Here is a 20,823-nt window from a genome sequence, read left to right as displayed (position 1 = left end):
ATATTCAGTTTTACTTTTAGAGTTGTATAATGAAATTTAAGTTGCATATTTTAAATATTTAAATTTTGTTTTATAATCTATATATTTGCCCCAAGGAAAAATCGATTATTTTGAAGAAATCATCATCCGTCCCTGTGGCGCAGAGGATAGCGCGTTGGACTTCTAATCCAAAGGTCGTGGGTTCGATCCCCACCAGGGATGTTACATACATTCTTTTTTTGTCTGTTGATTTTGTTCTTAATCGAATTTTGTTTAAAAAACGCGTAACTATTTTGTTTATCTCTGATTTACTAGAATGAAATATGTAATCAAAACTTTTTCAAGTGCATGCATTGCAACTTTTTTTAAATAACCTACATAAATTGAAAGTAAAGAACCAAAAATGCTTTGTGAACGTTTTTTTTTGCAGATGTATATTGAATAAGCGCCATCTACCGTAATACGAAACATAAGCTTTTATTTATTTCAATTTATTCATAATAGCTATTCGTAGAGGAACATCTTCAACAATGGATTTGTTAATTAAAAATTGGCAATTATGATCTTGTAATTAATTTCTCGTCATTCGCAATTTTCATCAAATTTGCATTTTAACCCCATCTAGTGGCGAGTAGTTGAATATTATGGTTTTATTTTTCCTACACTTTTATCTTTTATGTTGGAGATTTACTCTTCGGGAACATCTAGTTTATAAGAAACTGAAACGGTGAAATCGAAGGGCATGGAAGGCCAAGATTCCAAAAAAATGTGCTGTGTTCTTTTTTTTATTAATTTTTGGATGTTTAAGCTATGTCAATAAATGTCAGTTTGACAATGACATTGACATTTTGTCTTGTTTACAATATCACCTTGCATTTATTTGATTTGCAAATATTGAGAATTATTACGTTTTCATTTTTGCGTTATTTAACAATACTACCAAAATGAGGCGACGAGCAGGTGTAGGTGCCATACAAAAGCAGAAATTAGAACAAGAAAAGTACAGAGAAAAAGGTTCAGAAATACAAGAAAACCAGTTCCAACAGATGTCAAAACAATTAGAAGTGTTCAGAGAGAACCTTGAAGAATTTGCCACAAAGCATAATAATGAAATTAAAAAGAACGCTCAATTTAGAAGACAGTTTCAAGAAATGTGCGCTGCAATCGGTGTTGACCCTCTTGCTTCAGGGAAAGGGTTTTGGTCAGTTTTAGGTACGTGATAATTATATTGTCGAACTTGGATAAATGAGAAAAATATCGTGATTCCTTGGACTGTCGTTAATCCAGGTTTGACTGTATTCTGCTGCATAACTTTATCTCAATGCTGTAATATTTTTAAAAAGATAATCATTCCAAAAACAGTAATATGATATTACTTATGCTGTTGCGATGAAGGGGAGGCATGTTTGTGGTGTTCAGCAGGGATATATGGTCTTTGTCACCATAAGTAACATTGAACCAATGTATTTACCATTGGTTTTCGAGACCAAAATGTCTGTTTAAAACATTGTCATGCATGTCATTATCTTTGACAAAACAGAGATAACAATATGTTTTAAAGTAGGATTTTGGTCTCAAAAACCCCTGATAAGTGGTTCATTACTTCTGAAAATATAAAACAAGCATATTACTTACTGTTTTCAAATCGGTGAAGCTGTAAGAGTAGAAAATATTGCTTGTTCTCTGCGAGAAAAATGTATAGAATTGTTTTTAATCTTAAACATGACATTAATTATTATATAAACATCTTGGCTGAGGAAAATTGTTTTTTTCATAATTCATATCAACACATTGTGTCCTTTTTTTGTATCGGGGGAAATCTTCGTTAGATACCCAGCCTTTTGGGGGAAAGACAGAGTTATGTGACATTTTTACTCACTAAAAGCCCCTCAGTGGCCAACCTCAAGTGCAACTGCGAGGGTCCCGGGACCTCCAAAGGAACACACCGGAACCAACACATCGGGTCCTAATGTTACAAATTAATTTATGATTTTTGTTATCACTTTTAATCTTTTCACTATTTCCACATTTAATATGTTATCAATTGATATTTTATGCCACCTACCCATAAAAAATACTTTTCTACATTATGTCTGAACTCTTCTTTTCATTTGCCACTTTCCATTTATTAATTTTTAACATCTTTTTTTTAAGGAGAAATTAGCTGAATTAATAATATGTATAAGAAAATTTTGTTAATCTTATCAAATTAAACTTTCAATAGAAAATTTATTTCGTAAAGTTGCAAATTTTAAAAAAGTTCGCCCGCATCCCTGGTGGGGATCGAACCCACGACCTTTGGATTAGAAGTCCAACGCGCTATCCTCTGCGCCACAGGGACATGTGTGGGTGTGTTGAAATTTAGAATCAAGGACTTTGATACGTGCAAAAATACGACAGATATCATAATTAGGCAAGAAATTGCGATAACGCGTAATTGGGACGGTTTTTCGTAAAAACCCTTTTATTTGACAGTACTTTCTATGTCCAAGGCAGTATTCCAAGAAAAAGTAAACTCTAGGCGACCTCTACTAGTCTCTTAGTGGAAAAGAATTCTTTCGTTTTTTAGGTATCGGCGATTTTTACTACGAATTAGGCGTACAAATAGTCGAAGTATGTTTAGCGACAAACTATAAGAATGGCGGCTTGATAACTTTAGATGAATTGAGGAGTAGATTGGTAGCAGCGCGCGGGAGAGCCAAGAAGCATCAGGATATCACCAATGAGGATCTATTAGCCGCTGTTAAGAAGTTGAGGATCTTCGGAAATGGGTGAGTGGTACACGAAACTAACGTGAGATAAATTGAAGTTTGACACATTATTTGCGAGAATTTAATGTTAGTTGAGGTTATTTTATAACCTTACGACGAAGTATTTGTATTGGTAAGATTGTAAAGTAACGATTTTTACAATTTTACTATGACATATCATATAATACTCATATATTTTGTATAAAAGACTTAATTAGTAGCCTATGTGTTTGTTCACACTATGTTCTACATCTATGCCTTAAGCGAGATCCATGCTGCAGTTTTGGAGATATGTTCTAACAAATATCCATACATTTGCTTTTATAATATTAGTAAGAATTCCTAGCAACGTATCTTCATCATATGATCATTATATACACAAAATAATGAAGTTTTTTTTCGCAGTTTTACAGTAATTAATATAGGCAAAGGTAAATGGCTCGTCCAATCAGTACCTGGTGAACTGAATCTCGATCAGACGTTGGTACTACAGAAAGCTAACACTTTGGGTACAGCCTGGATATCTTCCAGTATTCTTACTGGAGATTTAGGGTAAGGATATACGCGACTCTAATTAATTTAAATATTTATTACTACTAAACAAATTGTTAATTTGGAACGCAATTATTATCCCTCACAATTTCTCTTTCAACACGTTCAGGGGGTGTAGTGTATGCGTAAACGTAGTGTTGTTTGTCTCGAGCGTACACGCCATAAGTACATGCCGGAGAGAGGGGACGTCAGTCGATGTCAGACCTTTGAGCCGGCAACACGTGTCGGTACGTGAACGAGCCAAATATAGCACAACGAATGCTACAGGGGGGTTACACAAAATGTATTCGCTTGGAAGCGATTCCATAACGAACTTCAAAAATGTATAGAATTAACAACAATCGATAAGTCACGTGATTGTTGCACGTCAGTTCTATACATATTTATAGTTCGCTATGGATTCGTTTCGAAGCGAATGCACTTTGTCTAACCCCGCTGTGCCACCAAATTGCTTTGCAAGTTCGCATTAGTACGTTAAAAATTAGTGACATTGAAAGTGTTGTGTTTTTCACTGTAAAGCTATTATTTATTCTATTCTTGATACTTCTTTTAATACGGTTTTTGTTTTTTTTTTATTTCAATCTGCGCGACAAAATAAAAACTATAAGTCTTAGTTTTTTTTTGTAAGAAATTTAGCAGATTTTTTTTGTTAATTTACTAATATTTCTTGTACCATTCCAACTAAGCTCTATGCTTGTGCTAGAACATGGTGTACGACAATAGTCGAATAGCGGGATTCGAACTCTCGACCACGTGATCAGAAATCCGTACCTTTAACCATTAGGCTATTGACGTTTCGAAAATTTTGCTTTCACATTTTCATTGGTAATTTCATCATGTTCTAGATGGAATGAAACCCGTGCTCAAAATGCCCTTAATTACATGGTCAAGGAAGGTCTGGCGTGGATCGACACACAAGATTCAACGGAAACTCTGTATTGGTTCCCAAGTATGTTTGCTGAATGCGTCTCTGCGTAAATACCTACTAAATAATATGTAAAGCATTTATAAAATAATAAATTTATTTTTAATTTTATACATTGTTTTTTTTTTATGTACTACTAGCTGTCGCCCGCGACTCCATCCACGCATTATTGAAAAAAATATAATTATTAGCCCATGTGCTCTTCTAGACCATGTTCTACATCTATGAAAAGTTTCAGCAAGATCCATTCAGCCGTTTATATGGGAAAAAGAAAAGGACTGTTTTTACGGTTTTCTCGGTAATTATTCCAATTTTTGGCACCTTCTAAACCTTCCCTAGCCCTCCAGGAGCATTTCAAAACCAAGTAAGATAAATCCGTTCAGCCGTAACGAACAGCAATTTATTTTTATATATATTTATATACTAGCGGACCCGACAGACGTTGTCCTGTCTACACGTCTTTAATTTGACACTGCGATGGTAGCGCCGTCTGTCGGATCCAATGTAAAACATTCCAAAATCAACAACTACTAATAAATAAAAAACTAATTAAAAAAACATTGTTCAGCGGACAAAATTGTGAGTCTAAATCATTCCCAGATCCCCTTGAACACACACAAAAAATTTCATCAAAATCGGTCCAGTCGTTTGAGAGAAGTTCAGTGATATACACACTCACAGAAGAATTATATATATAAAGATGTAAGGTTAAGGTTTAAAAGGTGCGAAAAATTCTAATAATTACCGAGAAAACCCTAAAAACAGCCCTTTTTACATATATATATATAAATTTATGGTGAATTTGTAACGTATAACACAATTGCTACCAATGTTTTTTTTAATTAAATGTTGCCACAATAAAAATCCATCGGTAAACTTTGACTCCCTGTGTAATAAAAACTTATGCAAACAAATATTTGTAACATTTTATTAAAAATTAAACTAAAAACTTAACTTAAGAATAGATATTGCACTTTGTATTCCCTAAACCCAGACAACCTTCAAATATTCCAAGGTCAACCAAAATGTTGCCATTTTTGTATGAAAAAACATAAGGACATTTAAAACTCCGTTTCACTGTGTCTCAAAAAAGTACTGTGTATTTTCATATTTTTGTATTTCCGAAAATACGGAGCTTTTATTGTTTTAAATATCAACAATTTAATGTATCCGATAATTAACTTTCACACAGAGTTTAGTATAAGTTTTTCATTAAATCTAATTTAAGTGTCTTTAAGTGACCAATTACTATAAGTCAGATATCAAAAAGGACTATAAGAAAAAAGTCTATGGTCTGACCTGATTAGTGGAAAAAGGTTTTAAATGTATGTTCCTAACTGCTAGAACTTTCTTCATCGCGCTTCGGTGACCTGATCAAAGGTAAGTTTAACTTTGACCTCAATTCATTGTTTTCTTTGAATAATGCTTCTAAATTCTTTTTTAACTTAGATGTCATGTCAATATAAGATTCTTTCCATCTGAAAATTTGAGTTGTATTAGTAGCAATATTGGTTAAAAAGTTAAAAGGTTGAAAGCGTTGCTAGGTTATACGGTTAAAAACCTTGCTAGGTTATACGGTTTTGCCAGGTTAAAGGTTAAAGCTTTGCCAAGTTATAAGGTTAACAGCCTTGCCAGGTCACAATGTTAAACGCCTTGCCAGGTTATAAGGTTAAAAGCCTTGCCGGGGTGTACTATTCTTATGAAAGCTTTTTAATTCAGTGTGAATAAATATTTTCATTTTTTTTAAGTAATGTATTTGATTTTACTTACTTTCTGTTCAACTCCATTTGACTTTCTAAATGTTTGTTAAGTTCTGTCAATTCTTCCTCTTTGGTTGATATCATTCTGAAAAATTGTTGTGTTTATATCGTATTGTATGGATTTTGTATTTCCTTTGATGATAATGTAAATGTAAACAGTGTTTCGTCAATGGAAACTCGCGGTTATACATACTTGTGATTTAGTTCCGTTCTTGAAGACAACATCGTCTGCAATCGAGTTATCATTGTGTGCGTCTCGTTCAGAGATTTCTGTAGATGATCCACTTGAAGTCTAGAAATTTAAAAAGGTCCTCACTTTATACAAAATATATTAAGAATTGAAATAAATTACGAAGTATTATAGCTAGATTAAACAACAATAACTAGACATTTTTGTTTCATATCCTAGTATTTCCTAAACTTAGTTTGGGCATACAATTTGGAATATATCTGTTAGGCAGATCAGGTTATCTTTTAGTGGGTTTCCCATGGTGGGTTTGTATGTTATACTTACTTGAGTTCATCGCATTGTGTTTTAAGTAAATTTTCCTCCCAATCCCTGCGCTTTGTCTCTCTGCTGTGTATATCTTGGATTCGCTGTATATCTATAGCTAGAGATTGTTTCTCGCAAACTAATTGTATGTTACGACGTTCCGATGCCACCTAAGAACAATGCAGGTAACCGTAGGCTTACACTGGCAAAAATAACTGTATAAAAGATATTGTAATCTCCTTTGTTTTGTTTAAAGGATAAAAGGTTTGTCTCAGTGGAAAGGATTGTATTTGCTTTATCAATGGTTGTGAAAAAAAAATATATGTCTGTTGACCGCAAGCCGCGTTAATTTCGTTGAATCTTCGAAACGGCTGGTCCGATTTGAACGGGACGTTCACTGGAAAGTAGTAGATGTATGCCGGCATATTATAGTCAACTTTTTTTTGATTTTGCGGTGACCACTTCGCGGGCAAACCATAGTATTATATAGATATGAATTTACCAATTCCTGGAACATAGCTTCAAGACGCTGCTCGGCCAACGCGAGCTTCGGGTCTACTGACTTCAAGTTGTCTTTTTCCTGTTTTATGTAGATTTCATTTGCTTCTTGTAGAATTTTATTGTCCCTAAAAGAAACACTAATTGGTAAAAATTTGGACCTTATTAAAATATCGGATTTAAGAGCGAGGGTAATAGCACTAGCCTAGGGCCCTAGGCCTTAAAATAGTGAACAGTGGGGCCCAAATACAAGAAAATATTTTACAATAGATTTTCTGCCTGAATATACTATACAAAATTCAAAATAGGTTGGCAACAAAATTACTCTCAACAGTACGACTTAATCAGGTCCTTCAGGGTCCCTCATACTAAATCAACAATAAGGGTCTTTCTTAGTGACAATTAAAAGATTCTGTGACAGTAAATAAATAATTAATGACCATTTTACCTTAGAGTTTTATTTAGAATCATTCCTTTTTCGACTAACTCAGCGTCCAGACTTCTGATATGTTCCAACATGTCTGATACTTTCTCGTTACATTTCTCTTTAACTTCATCCAGCTCCGCTCTCAAATTGTTTTCCGTTTCTTGCTTTACTTTTGAAATGTTTTGTCTAAGATTATTTATAACCCCTGGAAATCGACAAACGCTCTAATTACAATATACTGACTGTCGCCCGCGATTCCGTCCGCGTTGAATTAAATAAATAATTAATAAGTCTATGTGTTCTTCCAGACGATGTTCTATATATAGGCTAAATTTCATCCGGAGATACCTTCAAGCAAACATCCATCCATCTAAACTTTCGCATTTATAATATTAGTAAAATGTCTCGTGTATGTATTTGTACGTAGTTTTGTTTGTATGTTATATTGATCTTTATAGCATGAACGACTGAACAGATCTTGACGAGTGAAGTGTCGTTAGACTCATATTCATGCCATGAGTTTAACCATCAATTAGATATTTTTAATTTACTACTCAGTCTTAATATATGATTTGCATCGTTATCTTTATATATATAATTCTTCTGTGAGTGTGTATGTCACTGAACTTCTCTCAAACGACTGGACCGATTTTGATGAAATTTTTTGTGTGTGTTCAAGGGGATCTGGGAATGGTTTAGATTCACAATTATGTCCGCTGGACAATGTTTTTTTAATTAATTTTTAATTTATTAGTAGTTGTTGATTTTGGAATGTTTTACATTGGATCCGACAGACGGCGCTACCATCGCAGTGTCAAATTAAAGACGTGTAGACAGGACAACGTCTGTCGGGTCCGCTAGTATTAAATATATTTACAAACCAGTTAATTCTGCAATTTTCCGGTAAGCTTCGTTCTTCTGAGCTGACACTACATCGAAGAGTTGCAGAGCTTCGGCTACCTAAAACATTCTTCTTACTATATTCTAGAATTATCCCCAACTTTATTCAATTATTAAGCAACTAAAGATTCCATTAGTATTCTTTGTGTTTTTTCAGACTATGTTCTATATTTATGCCAAATTTCACCGAGATCCATGCAGCTGTTCTGGAGATACCTTCTAACAAACATCCATCCATCATCAGATTTAGAATTTTCTTTTGCTATGTTTAAGTAAATTTTCACAATAATTCTATTACATGCTATGTTTAATGTAAGTTAACTGAGGAAATCTAGATTTAATACAGCTAGATATAAAAGTTAACGGTTTACGTCTTTTTATACATCTAAAAAAACACATTTCACCTTAGATTTGGCTTCAACTTCTCTCTTCACTCTATCTACACTCTCTTTCTGGGAGACAATTAACTGTTGCCTTAAATCTTCATTCGCTTTTTTTTCCGCTGCCAAATTGATTTTACACTCTTCTAGATTTTTCTCGGCTACATTTATTTTAATTTCTAAATCTTTGCCTCTTTCTTTATAACTTTGTATGTCTTTTTGTAAAATTTTCATATCATTTTGCGCTGCGTCGTATTCACGTTTGATTTTTTCATATTTCGATTCCAATTCAACGTAGTCGTTTAAAGATGTTTCCAGTTTTAGCTCTAAATTTCTTTTGTCTTCTACGTTGTTCTGGAAAATAGTGTTTTTGTTCGCGTCGACTTCCATTAGATATAAAAAATGTCTTATTTACTTTATATATAATGAATACTCCGAGTATTTACTGAGCGATATGTACTAGTTGTCGCCCGCGACTACTTCCGCGCTGGATTAAAAAACCGTATGTTCTATATCAATGCAAAATTTCATTGAGATCCGTTCAACCGCTTTGGAGAACCTTCTTACAAACATCCATCCATACATCCAAATATTCGCATAACATTAGTAAGATATAACTCTAATATATAGAAAATACTTACATCTTTATATTTTCTATTGTCGTAAATTTGATATGTTTTTAATTCCTTATCAAGTGCGTCGATAGTTTTCTGTGAAGTTTGCCATAGCACATGTAAGGAATCCCTTTCCTGTAAATATGTAAAATAGAAAAGTTAATAGCAGAATTACATAGCCCGCATTAAATGTAATTTAATATAAGTAAAAACAGTGAAAAGGCGATAAGTGCTTATTCAATTCAAGGACGTTAGTACGTTCTTGCTACGACCTAGTTGGAAAGCCAAATTAAACACGTAATTTCGTCTATTTCAAATACATTTTGTTTTACTAAATGAAAATTACATATTGGTAGAAGCCTTTATTTCCGGGGACCTAATAAATATTTTCAGAATTTTGTTACTTCTTAGCGATGCAATTTAAATTTAAATCATTTTAAAACAAAAACTTATGTTATACGCAAACCTTTGTAAGTAAGGTAACTTGTTTCTTCAAGTCTTCGAATTCTTTGTCATAATTATTCTCTTGCTGAGTGTTTTGCAGTTTTTCATTCAACAATATACCTACTTGCTGGGAAAGTTTTTGATTATCCGCAATTAAAGTTTTTATTTCCTGTTCCACAATAGCTTGATTTTGCTAAAAATTAAAAGGACACTCGTATAAATTATAAGACAGAATTTTTTTAACTTAAATTTATTGTATGAGAATTTATTACCCTGTAAAACTCGACTTCTGATTCCAAATCTTGAAATGTATTGTTATCCATTTTAAATTAAATTCAAGCAACTAACTTTTTCTTAGCGAAAATGCCCATTAACTATAAAAATTAGATTATTTTTGAATTATTACAGTAGATGATTCACTAATACATAATTTTATTTCTTATGCCACGTTATCACTTTGTTTACATTTCCCGCGAAGAAATGTCAATTTTGGTTGCTATGCAACTGAGTAATGTGATATTTTGAGATTTAGATGAGTTTAGAGAGGAATTAAACTTGCTTTCGTAATTCCCCATATAAAATTATACATTTTAAATTTTTACACAGGTTCAAATTAGCAAATGAAAACTAAAGCAAATAAACGTAGGCTCTAGTTTCTCAACGACTCCAATATTGTCACCGATGGTACAATACTGTCAAATGTCAAAGTCAAGTTAAATGCAAAATTTTGCAATTCGCAAACATTCTCAAATGTAAAAACAATCCATAAAAAGTGTACAGTAACAAATAAAAATAATGATAATTTTATAAATAGCTAATTTCCACCATGACACAGTAAGTAATATAGTTAAATTAAGAAATATCGCTGAATAGTAACACAGTTTTAAGGCAAATGCAAGAAGAACCGGTATCTTTCTTGTTTTAGCCTTTACTTCGATATTAGAGATGAACAATGGCCTCTTGTCTACGATGATAAATATAACGTTTCTGTTTTGGGCCTGGAAAAATTACATATATTCGATGCTAAGAAATGGGGTAACATCATACAGGTTTGTTTTGTTTTCAACAGCGCAATGTAAACAGTAATTATAAACCTTATTAATTATACATTTATGTATAATATACTGGCAAACGTTTAGTATTATTTCGTAAGTAAATAGTGTTATTTAATTTACCTATTTATGTTAGACTTTTTTATGATAAAATTTCAGCATTTGTTGCGTGCTAAACTAATAACAAGAGATTGTTTGGTACATCCCAATGAAGCTAAGAAAGAAGATCTACTAGTTGTTCATACTAAGAAGTATCTGCAATCACTAAAGGTATGAGTACATTTAAGTAATTGAACTCTTATGTTTTACTTCGCATGGTTAGGCTATGTATTAATTTATAAAACCATTCATATTCGAAATCTAAATTTCCAAAAGGAAAAGTTGGAAACGGGTAGTGGATATGATGAGGCGGGGTATATGGGAAAGGGAACATCCTCTTTACACCCCTTCTCTGTCTATTAAAAGTAGGATGTCTGCAAACTTTTAATTTCTTGAAGATGTCTATTTCACCTAAATCTTTTGACTGCTTGTCCAACTCTGTGTCTTATGTAGTGAAACTGTCCCAGAGGGGTAAGCAGAGATGATTATTTATTTCATTGTTTAATCTTTCAGTGGAGTCCCAGGGTAGCTGTGATTGCAGAGGTACCAGCGGTGGCCTGTTTACCTAATATTCTTGTACAATATGCATACTTGAAACCAATGAGGTAACATTGCAGCATGGATTTTGATTTTTAATTGCTAAATACAGCATAACAATGGTGGAAGCGCTAGTAAAATGTAAATTACTAACTTTCGCCTGTGTCTCTGTCAGCTCGGAATTTAAAGAAGCTTACTAGCAAGCATTCTTTCAGGTGATGTTCTAGATAAATCCCAAATTTCACTAAGATCCATACTGCCTTTCTTGCGATACCTTCTATCCATCTAAACATTCGCATTTGTAATATTAGTAAGATTTAATGGATGTAAGAATAAATTAATATGCAAAAACATGTGATGTAAATTAGATATTCAGAAACAAAAGTAGGTTTTCACTGTCCAACACTTGTATTAAGACATGCACCACTTAACCTACTATCCACAATATATTGACAGGTTGCAAACCGGTGGTTCAGTATTAGCAGGCAAGTTAGCATTAGAACGTGGCTGGGCGATAAATGTTGGCGGAGGATTCCATCACTGCAGCTCAGATAGGGGCGGTGGCTTTTGTCCTTATGCAGATATAACACTACTTGTCCGTTTTCTTGTTGATAATGAGATGATACAGAATGCAATGATTGTGGATTTAGATGCGCACCAGGTATTAAATAATTTACTTTCATTACTAAAACTTTGATTAACATTCCTTTATAAATGTGTAAAGATATCTGCGATTCTGCCCGCGCGGAATTACAATAAAAACACAATTAGTGGCCGATGTGTTGTTCCAGACTATATTCTATATGTGTGCCAAATTTCATCAAAATTCATTGAGCCGCCCCGGAGATATCTTCAAACCATCCTCCATCTAAATATTCGCATTTTTTCCTCTATAGTCAGCAGCTTATCCTTTTATATATCAAAGAGAATATTTTTTTCAGGGCAATGGTTACCAGAGAGATTTTCTCGGTGTGCCCGAGGTGTATATAATGGATATGTACAACAAACACATATATCCCAAAGATAAGGAAGCAAAGCGAGCCATACGTAGGAAAGTGGAACTCGGCCATCTTGTTGAAGACTCAGAATACTTGCTAAAGTTGCATAAGTAAGTGCACTACAGTTAATTTCAAATTTACTCCTAAAGGTACATAAATTATAAAAAAAATTACCTAACAAGCAAGATTAATTCTGTAATAATTCTATGTTGGCTCTGGGCTTGTCTAAATCTTACTAATATTATAAATGTGAAAGTTTTGGATAGCTGGATGTTTGTTGCAAGTTAGCTTAGGAATGGCTTAACAGATCTTGATGAAATTTTGCAAATATGTAGAACATAGTCTGGAAGAACACATAAGATATTTAGTTTTTTTTAAATTCCGCATGGAAGTAGTCGCAGATGACAACTAGATGATAAATAAGTTAATTGAACCCATCCATCCATAATAGAATTATTGAAACACATTAATTAAACTCCGAACATTTTTTTTCCTTTCTGTATTTTTGATTTTGGATAACCTCCCATTTATCTTTTTGTATCCTTTGGCAGACATTTAAAAGCTGCACTTGATGATTTCAAGCCAGATATCTTGGTGTACAATGCCGGCACAGATGTATTGGATTCAGATCCTCTCGGACATCTTAGTATTACTGAAGAGGTGAATATGTTTTTAACCTCATTTAAATGTAATAATTGTTTTTAGTAAAAATCTTCAAGGCCACGTGGGACATGAACAAAAGTTCAAAGTGTCTGTCATGAGATTTCTCAAACAGTATTGCCATTTACAAATTTTAAGTTATTACTAATATTATAAATGCGAATGTTTAGATGTATGGATGTTTGAAGGTATATCCAGAACGACTGAAAGATCATGAGGAAAAATGTAGAACATAGTCGGGACGAACACATAGGATACTAAGATTTTTAATTCCGCGCGGACGGAGTCGCGGGCGACAGCTAGTGCTATATTACAGAAATACCTTAATTTAATCATAAGTTACAATAAATATTTTTATAAATTTTACATTAGTATAGTTTTTTAATATACTTTTCAGGGAATAATTCAAAGGGACCAGTTTGTTTTTGAACAATGTAAAAAACGCAAGATTCCTATAGTAATGTTGACAAGTGGAGGATATTTGCGAAAAACTGCAAAAATTATCGCAGATTCTATTATCAATTTAGAGAGCAAAGGTCTGATTGGTAGTAAAGTCACTGATTTAGATGAATAAAATGGCAACACTTTATATTCCTCCACTTTAAGTGGTTTTTTTTGGGTATAGCAACACTGCAGTGATATAGTTTTGATCTCATGGTGGCAAATTCAGTATTTATTGCAAATAGAATTTGCGTATATTTTTATTTATTTATTCTAGTCGTTTCATATTTATCGTTTGTTTAAATCTATGCCGATGTATTATTTTATGAATAAATATATATTTTCTTTTGTACATTGTTTAAATTCGTAATGAAATTTCTTAAAGTACTATGAGTTTGTAATTTCTGGACAGTTTTTTTTAGATTAATGACAAAAAAATGAATCATCTTATGGTGAAAAAATATGAGTTTCAAATAACGAGACATTTAATAAAACTAAATTATATTTTAAGGCAAAAAGCTATCCGAACCCGCAATAGCAACCAAAAATTTAATCATTAATTTTGACGTTTGACAGCAAAGATATATATAATTTGACAGAGTGTCAACTACAGATAACAAATAAAATTTGACATTTTAAAAATCCCCGAACTTGTTACAATTTATCTCGTAGTTGTGTTGAATTGAGAATAATATTCATCAGTAGGCGTGTTGTTGTACACGACTTCTTTGAAGTATTTCTCCTTCTCCTTCTGCTGCATGGCTAATAATTGATTCTCTTCCATTAATTGTTTAGCCATTTCCCTGTAAAATAATTTTAAAATACGAGCAATATTGAATTAACGTTATTCTTTGAGGTTAAGTCTAATATATAGAGGTTATGTCTTACCTTCTTTGTCTCTGGTCAAGAATATCTTGACGGGCAACCTCACGCTGTATAGATTTAGACAACGCTTGCCACTCCGCCTCCATTTTATCCGCGGCATCTCTCTTCGCCTATAGTAATAACGACATTTCGACTACAAGATAGATTTATAACCTAAATATACCTAATTTAGATCACTATAGCGACGCGAAAAAAAGCTTTCCGAGATCTTTTTTTAAATTTCAGTGTTGTCATTTACGATACAAAATGAAATTTCAAAAATTGACTCTATTAGGCATCAAACGGTATGGTATGGAAACAGACTACAGGTTATGGGCACCAATCTTGTTAATAAACATATTAATTTAAGCAATAAAGCAAGAACATACCTTGTTGGCGGCCATTTGTTCTTTCTGCGCGGCATAGAATTTTTTCAGTTCCTCTTGGTTCATGCCTTTGTACATGAAACCGATCGCCCTGCAATAATTTTTGGTTATAAAAATCTAACTATGGTAAATTAAAAGTTATTTCTAATTTTTAGGGCATTTTTGGCAATATTATTTCTTCTAATTAACTGTCATGTCGTAAAATCTCATTACCGGAATTACATGTAAAAAGATATTTTGTCTATCCTCTCAATATCGTCGAAAAATAGATTTTCTTTTATCTATTTTAAAACGGACATATTTATGCTTTTATTATTTCTAATATTTACAACATTGTGATGTAATTAACACAAAGTGCGATGTTACGAAAGTTCAACAACAGCACATTGTTAAACAGCTTTCGAAGCTTGAACAAAGCTCAAAGGTCAAAAGCTCTAGAAAATGAAGCGTCGTTGTTAACTTTTAATGCACTCTACAAGCAAGTATACATCGCTTAACTTTTGTAATACGCACTTACAAAAGCGACTTCTTTATTTTTCTTTTTTGTTTTTTTAAATTTTTATTTACTTTAGTAGTTTCACAATTGTGACTATTTAAACTTGCGAATGCCTAAACGTATTATTTAGTGTAGTTTAAAATTTTAAAGCTGTTAGGTAGTCTGTTCATGTGTTTCTGTTTATAAAAATATATTTGTATTTTTATAGAGGCCTATTCTCATTTTGCTACACTAATAACTTTGTATTTTTTGTAGCAAAATGTCAAATAAAATTTGGCATAGATGTACATAGTCTGGAATAACACATGGGCTGCTATTTTTTTTTAATTCCGCACGGACTAACTGTAGGTTTCTGAAACGAAAATCACAGTTTAAAACATATTATCTTTGTTTTATCAAAGATAAACGACAGTGATGACGATTTATTTTATACAGAGATTTAGGCATCAGAAACTGATAGTAAGTCGCGGCCAAAAGCGCTAGTTAATTTATAAAACATCGTCACCTATTCTTGCCGAGGGCGCTCTTAGCAACATCGGGGTTCTCAGTGAGCATGTCTGAAGTGAGGTTGTTATACATCTCTGCGGTGTTATCTGCCTCCTCCTGCTCCTTCAAGATCTGCTTGATTTGCTTGCGTTCAGCTGCCTATGGTCATACAAAAATGTACAGGAAACATAAACATGCATAAAGTGTACAAAGTAATAATGACAAGAGATCCGTTTACATATATTTGCTAATAGAATTTGGACAGGCGCTTAAAATGTTTAATATCGAAATGATTTTTTGATAAAGAAATTGTGTTGGTATGTTTGTGTTTAACTTACCAAAGCTTCATTATAGCGTAGATTAGCCTGACCCAGTCGATATCTACATTCTCGTTCCAGCTGATCCAGTTCACTGGCTCGAGCGTCGCGTGATTTTATCGCCATCTAGTAATCAATAGCTAAAACTTAAATTAGTTAAAATGCAATACCTACACTTGAACAATTTACATATCTTGTTATTAATATTAAAAACTGGTTGAAATTAAAAATCAAAAACCAGTGAGGCATAATCTTTAAATTACATATAAAAACTACATTACACGTTGTTAAGAATACGATTGCATTACGCCGAAGGAAGCAAGCGATTTATGATGATTGATTTATTCCAATGAATTGAGGAAACGAAAGAGGAAGGTATCGCTTGAGATAGTACCAACACCCACAGAGTCCGGCCGGATACTATTTAAGAACTATTGCTATTGCTCAAGGGCATTTCAATATAATTTCTTCATACCCAGAAAACACTTAGTCCTATTTCCTAAACTTTCTTTCCGTGTTACTGTAAGCGATTGCCTTCGAAAAAAAATATAATTTCATAGTCCCAGTCGCTAAAGGAGTCCCTTAGTAGAGATAATGTAAGTATCATTTTAACTGATTTCGGTAGCAAGTCTGATCAGATTTATAAAATAAATAATTAAACTTTTTTTCGATTATAAATAAGACAGTGGACACGAGGGTTTCTATGAGGAGAGTACCAAGGGTTTATTTTTTTCCTACCATATAAGCTTCCTCCGCTTTCTTCCGTTCCTCCTCAGCAGCCTTTCTCTCCTGGACCTGCTGCTCGAGCCAAGCATTCTTCTGTTCTGCCATTATCTTTTTACGTTCTTCATAGTTAAGATCTTCTCCTTCAAATCTAGTAAAATTATAAACAAGAGATTTAACTATTGAAAAATGTACTTTAATTTGACAGTTCAGAGTTGGCATAAATAAGATTTGAAGCACTTTTCTTTATAATAAATCTTCAAAACTAAGACTATATCTGTAACTAATGTTGAAGTGGTACGTTTTTATGTTCTAAATAAACAAGAGAAAGTTCCTTAATTTCTTGTTTCTGTTTTCGTTAATTTAAAAACAGTGTTGCCAGTCTCATGTGACATAAAAGAAAATATTAGGTAATTCTATATCTAACATTACAAATGCGAATGCTTAGATGGATGGATGTTTGAAGGTAGCTGCGGTACGGTTTGACGGATTTTGATGAAATTTGGCACACATATAGAACAAAGTCTAACAGAACACATAGGATACTGATGATGTTTTTTACGATACGACTGAGTCGCGTATGACAATCTGTTGATGGAATAACAAAATGTTCTTACTTCTGTGCACTGGACAAGCCAACGGGATTATCATCGGAGGCTCGAGGAGGCAGCTGTTTCTTTAATACTTCAGGATCGTTAAGATCATATTCCCGGCGATCTTCAGGTCTTTGATATCTGTATCTATACTCATTAATCTCCAAGCCGATACGACGACGTTCCTGAAAAATAAAAAAGAATTTAAAAATTCTTCAAATTACTATTAAGTTGTATTTTGATTTTTTAGGTTAGAATATTGACGTAATGGTAAGTAATACAACTATATGTGTATAACTTTGCCTTCTTTGCCAACATGCACAGACACTTACGATTATATTAACATATCATAAGGTAATACGTTTCAATCCACTTCGCTTAACAATTATAAAAAATAAATCAAAATTGTCTCTTACAACTTCAAACTTTTGCATTTGTATGGGTTGAAATAAAAAGCTTTTGAAGTTTATGCTGTACCTCTCTCTCTCTTGCTTCTAGAACGACAGCGAGATTGCTGTCCTTAATCATCTGCTGCGCGAACGCGAGGTTCTTCCTCTCTTGTTCATCTCGTTCTGCTCTCTTCTCTTCGACTTGACGTTCCAAAAAGCGAACATCGACCTTTAAATATTATCATTTTTTAAAGAAAAGTTACGTTCTATTTATGTATTATATTACTGGGCTTACTTACTTACTTTCAAGGCTTTTTAAATAATTTAACACTTGTGTAATTTAGTATAGTGCCTATGCCGAATTTCAACAATATCCGTTGATCCGTTCTGGAGATACCTTCTAATAACCATCTATCCATCCATCCATAAATCCAAACGTTAGCATTTATAACATGAGTAAGAAGTAAGATGAATGAGGAATAAAACTTAAGAAGTGGGTACTTACGCCAATTTTCCTGTTTCTAGCGTTGAAAATTCTGGATCTTCTTTCGAGCTCGCATTGCCGTCGCCTCTCCCTGTTCTGAGCTTCTTTTCTATCACGATCGTTGGCTATCTGTAGCTTCATCATCTTGATAAATTACTTTTTAAAAAACTTGGAGATATAGGAAATAAAATATAGAACAAACAACGAACGTTACCAGGGTAACAATAAAAGTATATTTTGCACTGACCTGTATAAATGGACTGGCTATAAGACGTAATTTTTGTGCCTATTTGATTTTCGCCATGTTGGTTGGTAGCATGTTTTATAAAGAACAGTGATATTTTGTTCCTACGTTTATACGGCGTTATCATTTATTTTCAAACAAATTAACAAAACGTTTAATATTGTGTGTGGTGCAAAATCATACTTTTTGAAAAAAAGCAAAAGTCTAGTCTGAGAAAAAAATTTGTTATGGAGAAAGTCTCCTTAAATAAAATAAAATTTGTGTAAATTAAATCAGTAGATAATTTATTTAATATTCCTTTTCACTATTTTAGCAAGTCAACATGATAAAACTATTTTTACCAAATTGTAAAAAATATTTAATAATTTCTATCAAATTGGTAAGAAAGCTTATCTTATGGCAACACCGCAGAGTGCGGTAACACGCGCCTACTACGGCGATTCCACAATTCTACGGAGCTGAAATGAGTGAACGTTCACAAAGTGTAACCGCGCGCGCTTCACTTGTATCGCGAGTTGACCTTGTGACGACGCGTCATACGTTCGCGTGAGCCCGCGTAAAAAAATAACCAAAACATTTTTTTGACATCTCTATTTAATTTTAAAATAATAGAATTAAAAAAGTGTTTGCTGCCTTAGTGAGATTTATTCGGGATTATTTCTTTTGTGATGTGATTTGTAATATGACTAGTGTTTTAAAAAAATCAAGAGGTACAAAAGGTAAATCGGAATCCATGCAAGAAGATTTGCCTTCGAGATGGGGGAATGTGTCCCGCGGGCACAGATCCGAGGACGTTGAAAAGCTGATCAGATACATTGATGATAACATAATAGGAAAAGGAAATTCATTCTGCGGTCCCTTCGGTCGTAGAAAAGGTAAATATAATTTTATATGTAAAAATTGCTAATACAATTTAAAAAACTAGTTTAAAATTTTTCTATTTTTCCAACGTTATATTTATATTTTAAATATATTCTGGCAACGTTGAAATATTATATACGTCTGCTAATTTTATAAATTGCTCCCAGTTCCGCTTGCTGTGATTATTTTAGGAATAAATGTTTATAAAATCAAACGATCTTCATACATTTTGTACCTATGTCTTTCATTTCTTCTTAAAAATATTAAGTAGTTGTATCACTTATTTTTTTAGGAGGAATATTTCAAAGCTTATGTAATAATTTTTTTTGATAAATATGAATATTTATTAAAATTAAACTAATATTAATGTTAGGTAAGATTTTATAAGACCCAATTTTGGAAAAGTTGCTAAACTGATGTTTATGAGTCACTGACCTTGAATTAAATTTGCACTGGGTGATTAGACGGAAGAATTCCACCGTCTCATGGATTCCTAGATTCTTATAAGTCGCAATAATTTTCCTATAAGTAACTATAGTTTAGTTTTTTTTTCCTTAAATTGCGTCGCGTATCAAAAATGTTTTGATAACTCAAGTCTAATTTAATAACAAGCGTAAAGTAATCATTGACTGAATTCATTGTAACGGAACTAATCTGAGTTTTTATTAAATATATAATTTTATAAAATGGAATGTACTACTGTTATTAGTTTTCTTTGGAACTTACATACGGAAAAAAAATCTTTACCCATCTTAAAATATGACCGACCTTGAGATTTAAAACGGGAGTTGATTTTGTTTCGCTCCATAATTTGAAAGTTAATCCGAAATAGAGTCAGAGCCTCGGTGGCTCAGGGGTCAAGCACTTGACTTGCAATCTGCAGATCCTGGTTTCGGATCCCGCCATATACTAATGTGTTTTTCAATTTCCGATTTACATATGTACATTTATCCGACGTTCTAACAGTGAAGGAAAACATCGTGATGCAACCTGCACATATATGTGAAGAAATTCAAAGATATGTGTGAAGTCAACCAACCCGCACTTGGCCAGCGTGGTTGACTATGGCCTAATTATCCTTAACTTAGGGTAGGCTCCGAGCCCCTCGGTGGGGACGTTCAGAATGCTGATGTTGAAAGTCATTGTATATTTATGGCAGAAATAGACACCGCGTTGGTTTAACACAATTAGACTTTCTTAAACTTCGCATAGTCATTAATATAAAGACAAAAGAAATACTTGAGGGTAAATGCTTGCGCGTTGTTTCGTAAAATGTTACAAGCTGTAGCCCACGACTTCGTCCGAGTCGAATTAATAATTCATTCTACATTTATGCCTAAATTTATAGAGATCCATGCGGATATACATTTTACCAAATCATTCGTGTTTATAATATAAGTAAGGTGTTATAGTAAGATATAGTAAGATTAATTAAAAAAATGTTTGAGGGTAGATGTTTACTTGTTTTTTG

The 20,823-nt window shown here is 33.0% G+C and overlaps 5 protein-coding genes and 2 non-coding genes across 7 annotated transcripts in view; 4 read left to right on the top strand and 3 right to left on the bottom strand.

Moving 5' to 3' along the window:
• The first annotated feature begins 128 nt into the window (after positions 1–128).
• On the top strand, positions 129–201 carry TRNAR-UCU (transfer RNA arginine (anticodon UCU)). Its single transcript has one exon. It is a non-coding gene; the product is annotated as a tRNA-Arg (tRNA).
• Positions 202–814: 613 nt separating this feature from the next.
• lsn (vacuolar-sorting protein SNF8) lies at positions 815–4,317 on the top strand. The gene is made up of 4 exons (XM_013315994.1): positions 815–1,191; positions 2,549–2,750; positions 3,135–3,281; positions 4,127–4,317. The coding sequence occupies exons 1-4, from the start codon at positions 924–926 to the stop codon at positions 4,257–4,259; spliced, it is 750 nt and encodes a 249-aa protein (XP_013171448.1). The 5' UTR covers positions 815–923; the 3' UTR covers positions 4,260–4,317.
• Positions 2,248–2,320, bottom strand: TRNAR-UCU (transfer RNA arginine (anticodon UCU)). Its single transcript has one exon. It is a non-coding gene; the product is annotated as a tRNA-Arg (tRNA).
• Positions 4,318–4,970: 653 nt separating the features above from the next.
• LOC106120674 (kinesin-related protein 4) lies at positions 4,971–10,158 on the bottom strand. Its single transcript, XM_013316040.1, has 11 exons — positions 9,995–10,158; positions 9,745–9,915; positions 9,306–9,413; positions 8,689–9,018; positions 8,266–8,344; positions 7,406–7,589; positions 6,962–7,085; positions 6,481–6,629; positions 6,160–6,258; positions 5,977–6,051; positions 4,971–5,684 (listed from the first exon to the last, which is right to left on the bottom strand). Exons 1-11 carry the CDS (start codon positions 10,043–10,045, stop codon positions 5,540–5,542), a joined length of 1,515 nt encoding a protein of 504 aa, XP_013171494.1. The 5' UTR covers positions 10,046–10,158; the 3' UTR covers positions 4,971–5,539.
• Positions 10,159–10,413: 255 nt separating this feature from the next.
• Positions 10,414–13,813, top strand: HDAC11 (Histone deacetylase 11). Its single transcript, XM_013316003.1, has 8 exons — positions 10,414–10,556; positions 10,648–10,771; positions 10,934–11,044; positions 11,387–11,478; positions 11,867–12,071; positions 12,352–12,518; positions 12,960–13,068; positions 13,466–13,813. Exons 1-8 carry the CDS (start codon positions 10,549–10,551, stop codon positions 13,640–13,642), a joined length of 993 nt encoding a protein of 330 aa, XP_013171457.1. The 5' UTR covers positions 10,414–10,548; the 3' UTR covers positions 13,643–13,813.
• Positions 13,814–13,993: 180 nt separating this feature from the next.
• LOC106120652 (RIB43A-like with coiled-coils protein 2) lies at positions 13,994–18,484 on the bottom strand. The gene is made up of 9 exons (XM_013316019.1): positions 18,269–18,484; positions 17,852–17,992; positions 17,399–17,559; positions 16,797–16,932; positions 16,080–16,184; positions 15,761–15,900; positions 14,763–14,850; positions 14,398–14,504; positions 13,994–14,312 (listed from the first exon to the last, which is right to left on the bottom strand). Exons 1-9 carry the CDS (start codon positions 18,389–18,391, stop codon positions 14,171–14,173), a joined length of 1,143 nt encoding a protein of 380 aa, XP_013171473.1. The 5' UTR covers positions 18,392–18,484; the 3' UTR covers positions 13,994–14,170.
• Positions 18,485–18,966: 482 nt separating this feature from the next.
• The window catches only part of LOC106120592 (uncharacterized), a 69,439-nt gene continuing 67,582 nt past the window's right edge, over positions 18,967–20,823 (top strand). The window contains exon 1 of the mRNA XM_013315946.1: positions 18,967–19,366. Coding sequence (XP_013171400.1) covers positions 19,174–19,366 — 193 coding nt within the window. The 5' untranslated portion in view covers positions 18,967–19,173. The remainder of the gene's footprint in view (positions 19,367–20,823) is intronic.

This window comes from Papilio xuthus, unplaced genomic scaffold (assembly GCF_000836235.2).
Source record: "Papilio xuthus unplaced genomic scaffold, Pxut_1.1 DF826949.1, whole genome shotgun sequence".
NCBI classification, from domain to species: Eukaryota; Metazoa; Arthropoda; class Insecta; order Lepidoptera; family Papilionidae; genus Papilio; species Papilio xuthus.
This window is presented reverse-complemented; position numbering and strand designations above follow the sequence as displayed.

What these genes read in the sequence shown, in the direction of transcription:
- lsn (XM_013315994.1), top strand. Translation starts at nt 924, where the DNA reads ATGAGGCGACGAGCAGGTGTAGGTGCCATACAAAAGCAGAAATTAGAA. An exon ending in AGGGTTTTGGTCAGTTTTAG is followed by an intron (nt 1,192 to 2,548) that starts GTACGTGATAAT and finishes TTCGTTTTTTAG; the next exon opens with GTATCGGCGATTTTTACTAC. An exon ending in ATTCTTACTGGAGATTTAGG is followed by an intron (nt 3,282 to 4,126) that starts GTAAGGATATAC and finishes ATCATGTTCTAG; the next exon opens with ATGGAATGAAACCCGTGCTC.
- LOC106120674 (XM_013316040.1), bottom strand. Translation starts at nt 10,045, where the DNA reads ATGGATAACAATACATTTCAAGATTTGGAATCAGAAGTCGAGTTTTAC. An exon ending in ATTCTAAATAAAACTCTAAG is followed by an intron (nt 7,086 to 7,405) that starts GTAAAATGGTCA and finishes TGTTTCTTTTAG; the next exon opens with GGACAATAAAATTCTACAAG. An exon ending in ACACAATGCGATGAACTCAA is followed by an intron (nt 6,259 to 6,480) that starts GTAAGTATAACA and finishes TTAAATTTCTAG; the next exon opens with ACTTCAAGTGGATCATCTAC.
- HDAC11 (XM_013316003.1), top strand. An exon ending in GCATACTTGAAACCAATGAG is followed by an intron (nt 11,479 to 11,866) that starts GTAACATTGCAG and finishes ATATATTGACAG; the next exon opens with GTTGCAAACCGGTGGTTCAG. An exon ending in TGGATTTAGATGCGCACCAG is followed by an intron (nt 12,072 to 12,351) that starts GTATTAAATAAT and finishes TATTTTTTTCAG; the next exon opens with GGCAATGGTTACCAGAGAGA.
- LOC106120652 (XM_013316019.1), bottom strand. Translation starts at nt 18,391, where the DNA reads ATGATGAAGCTACAGATAGCCAACGATCGTGATAGAAAAGAAGCTCAG. An exon ending in CTAGAAACAGGAAAATTGGC is followed by an intron (nt 17,993 to 18,268) that starts GTAAGTACCCAC and finishes TAATATTTAAAG; the next exon opens with GTCGATGTTCGCTTTTTGGA. An exon ending in AAGCGGAGGAAGCTTATATG is followed by an intron (nt 16,185 to 16,796) that starts GTAGGAAAAAAA and finishes ATTGATTACTAG; the next exon opens with ATGGCGATAAAATCACGCGA.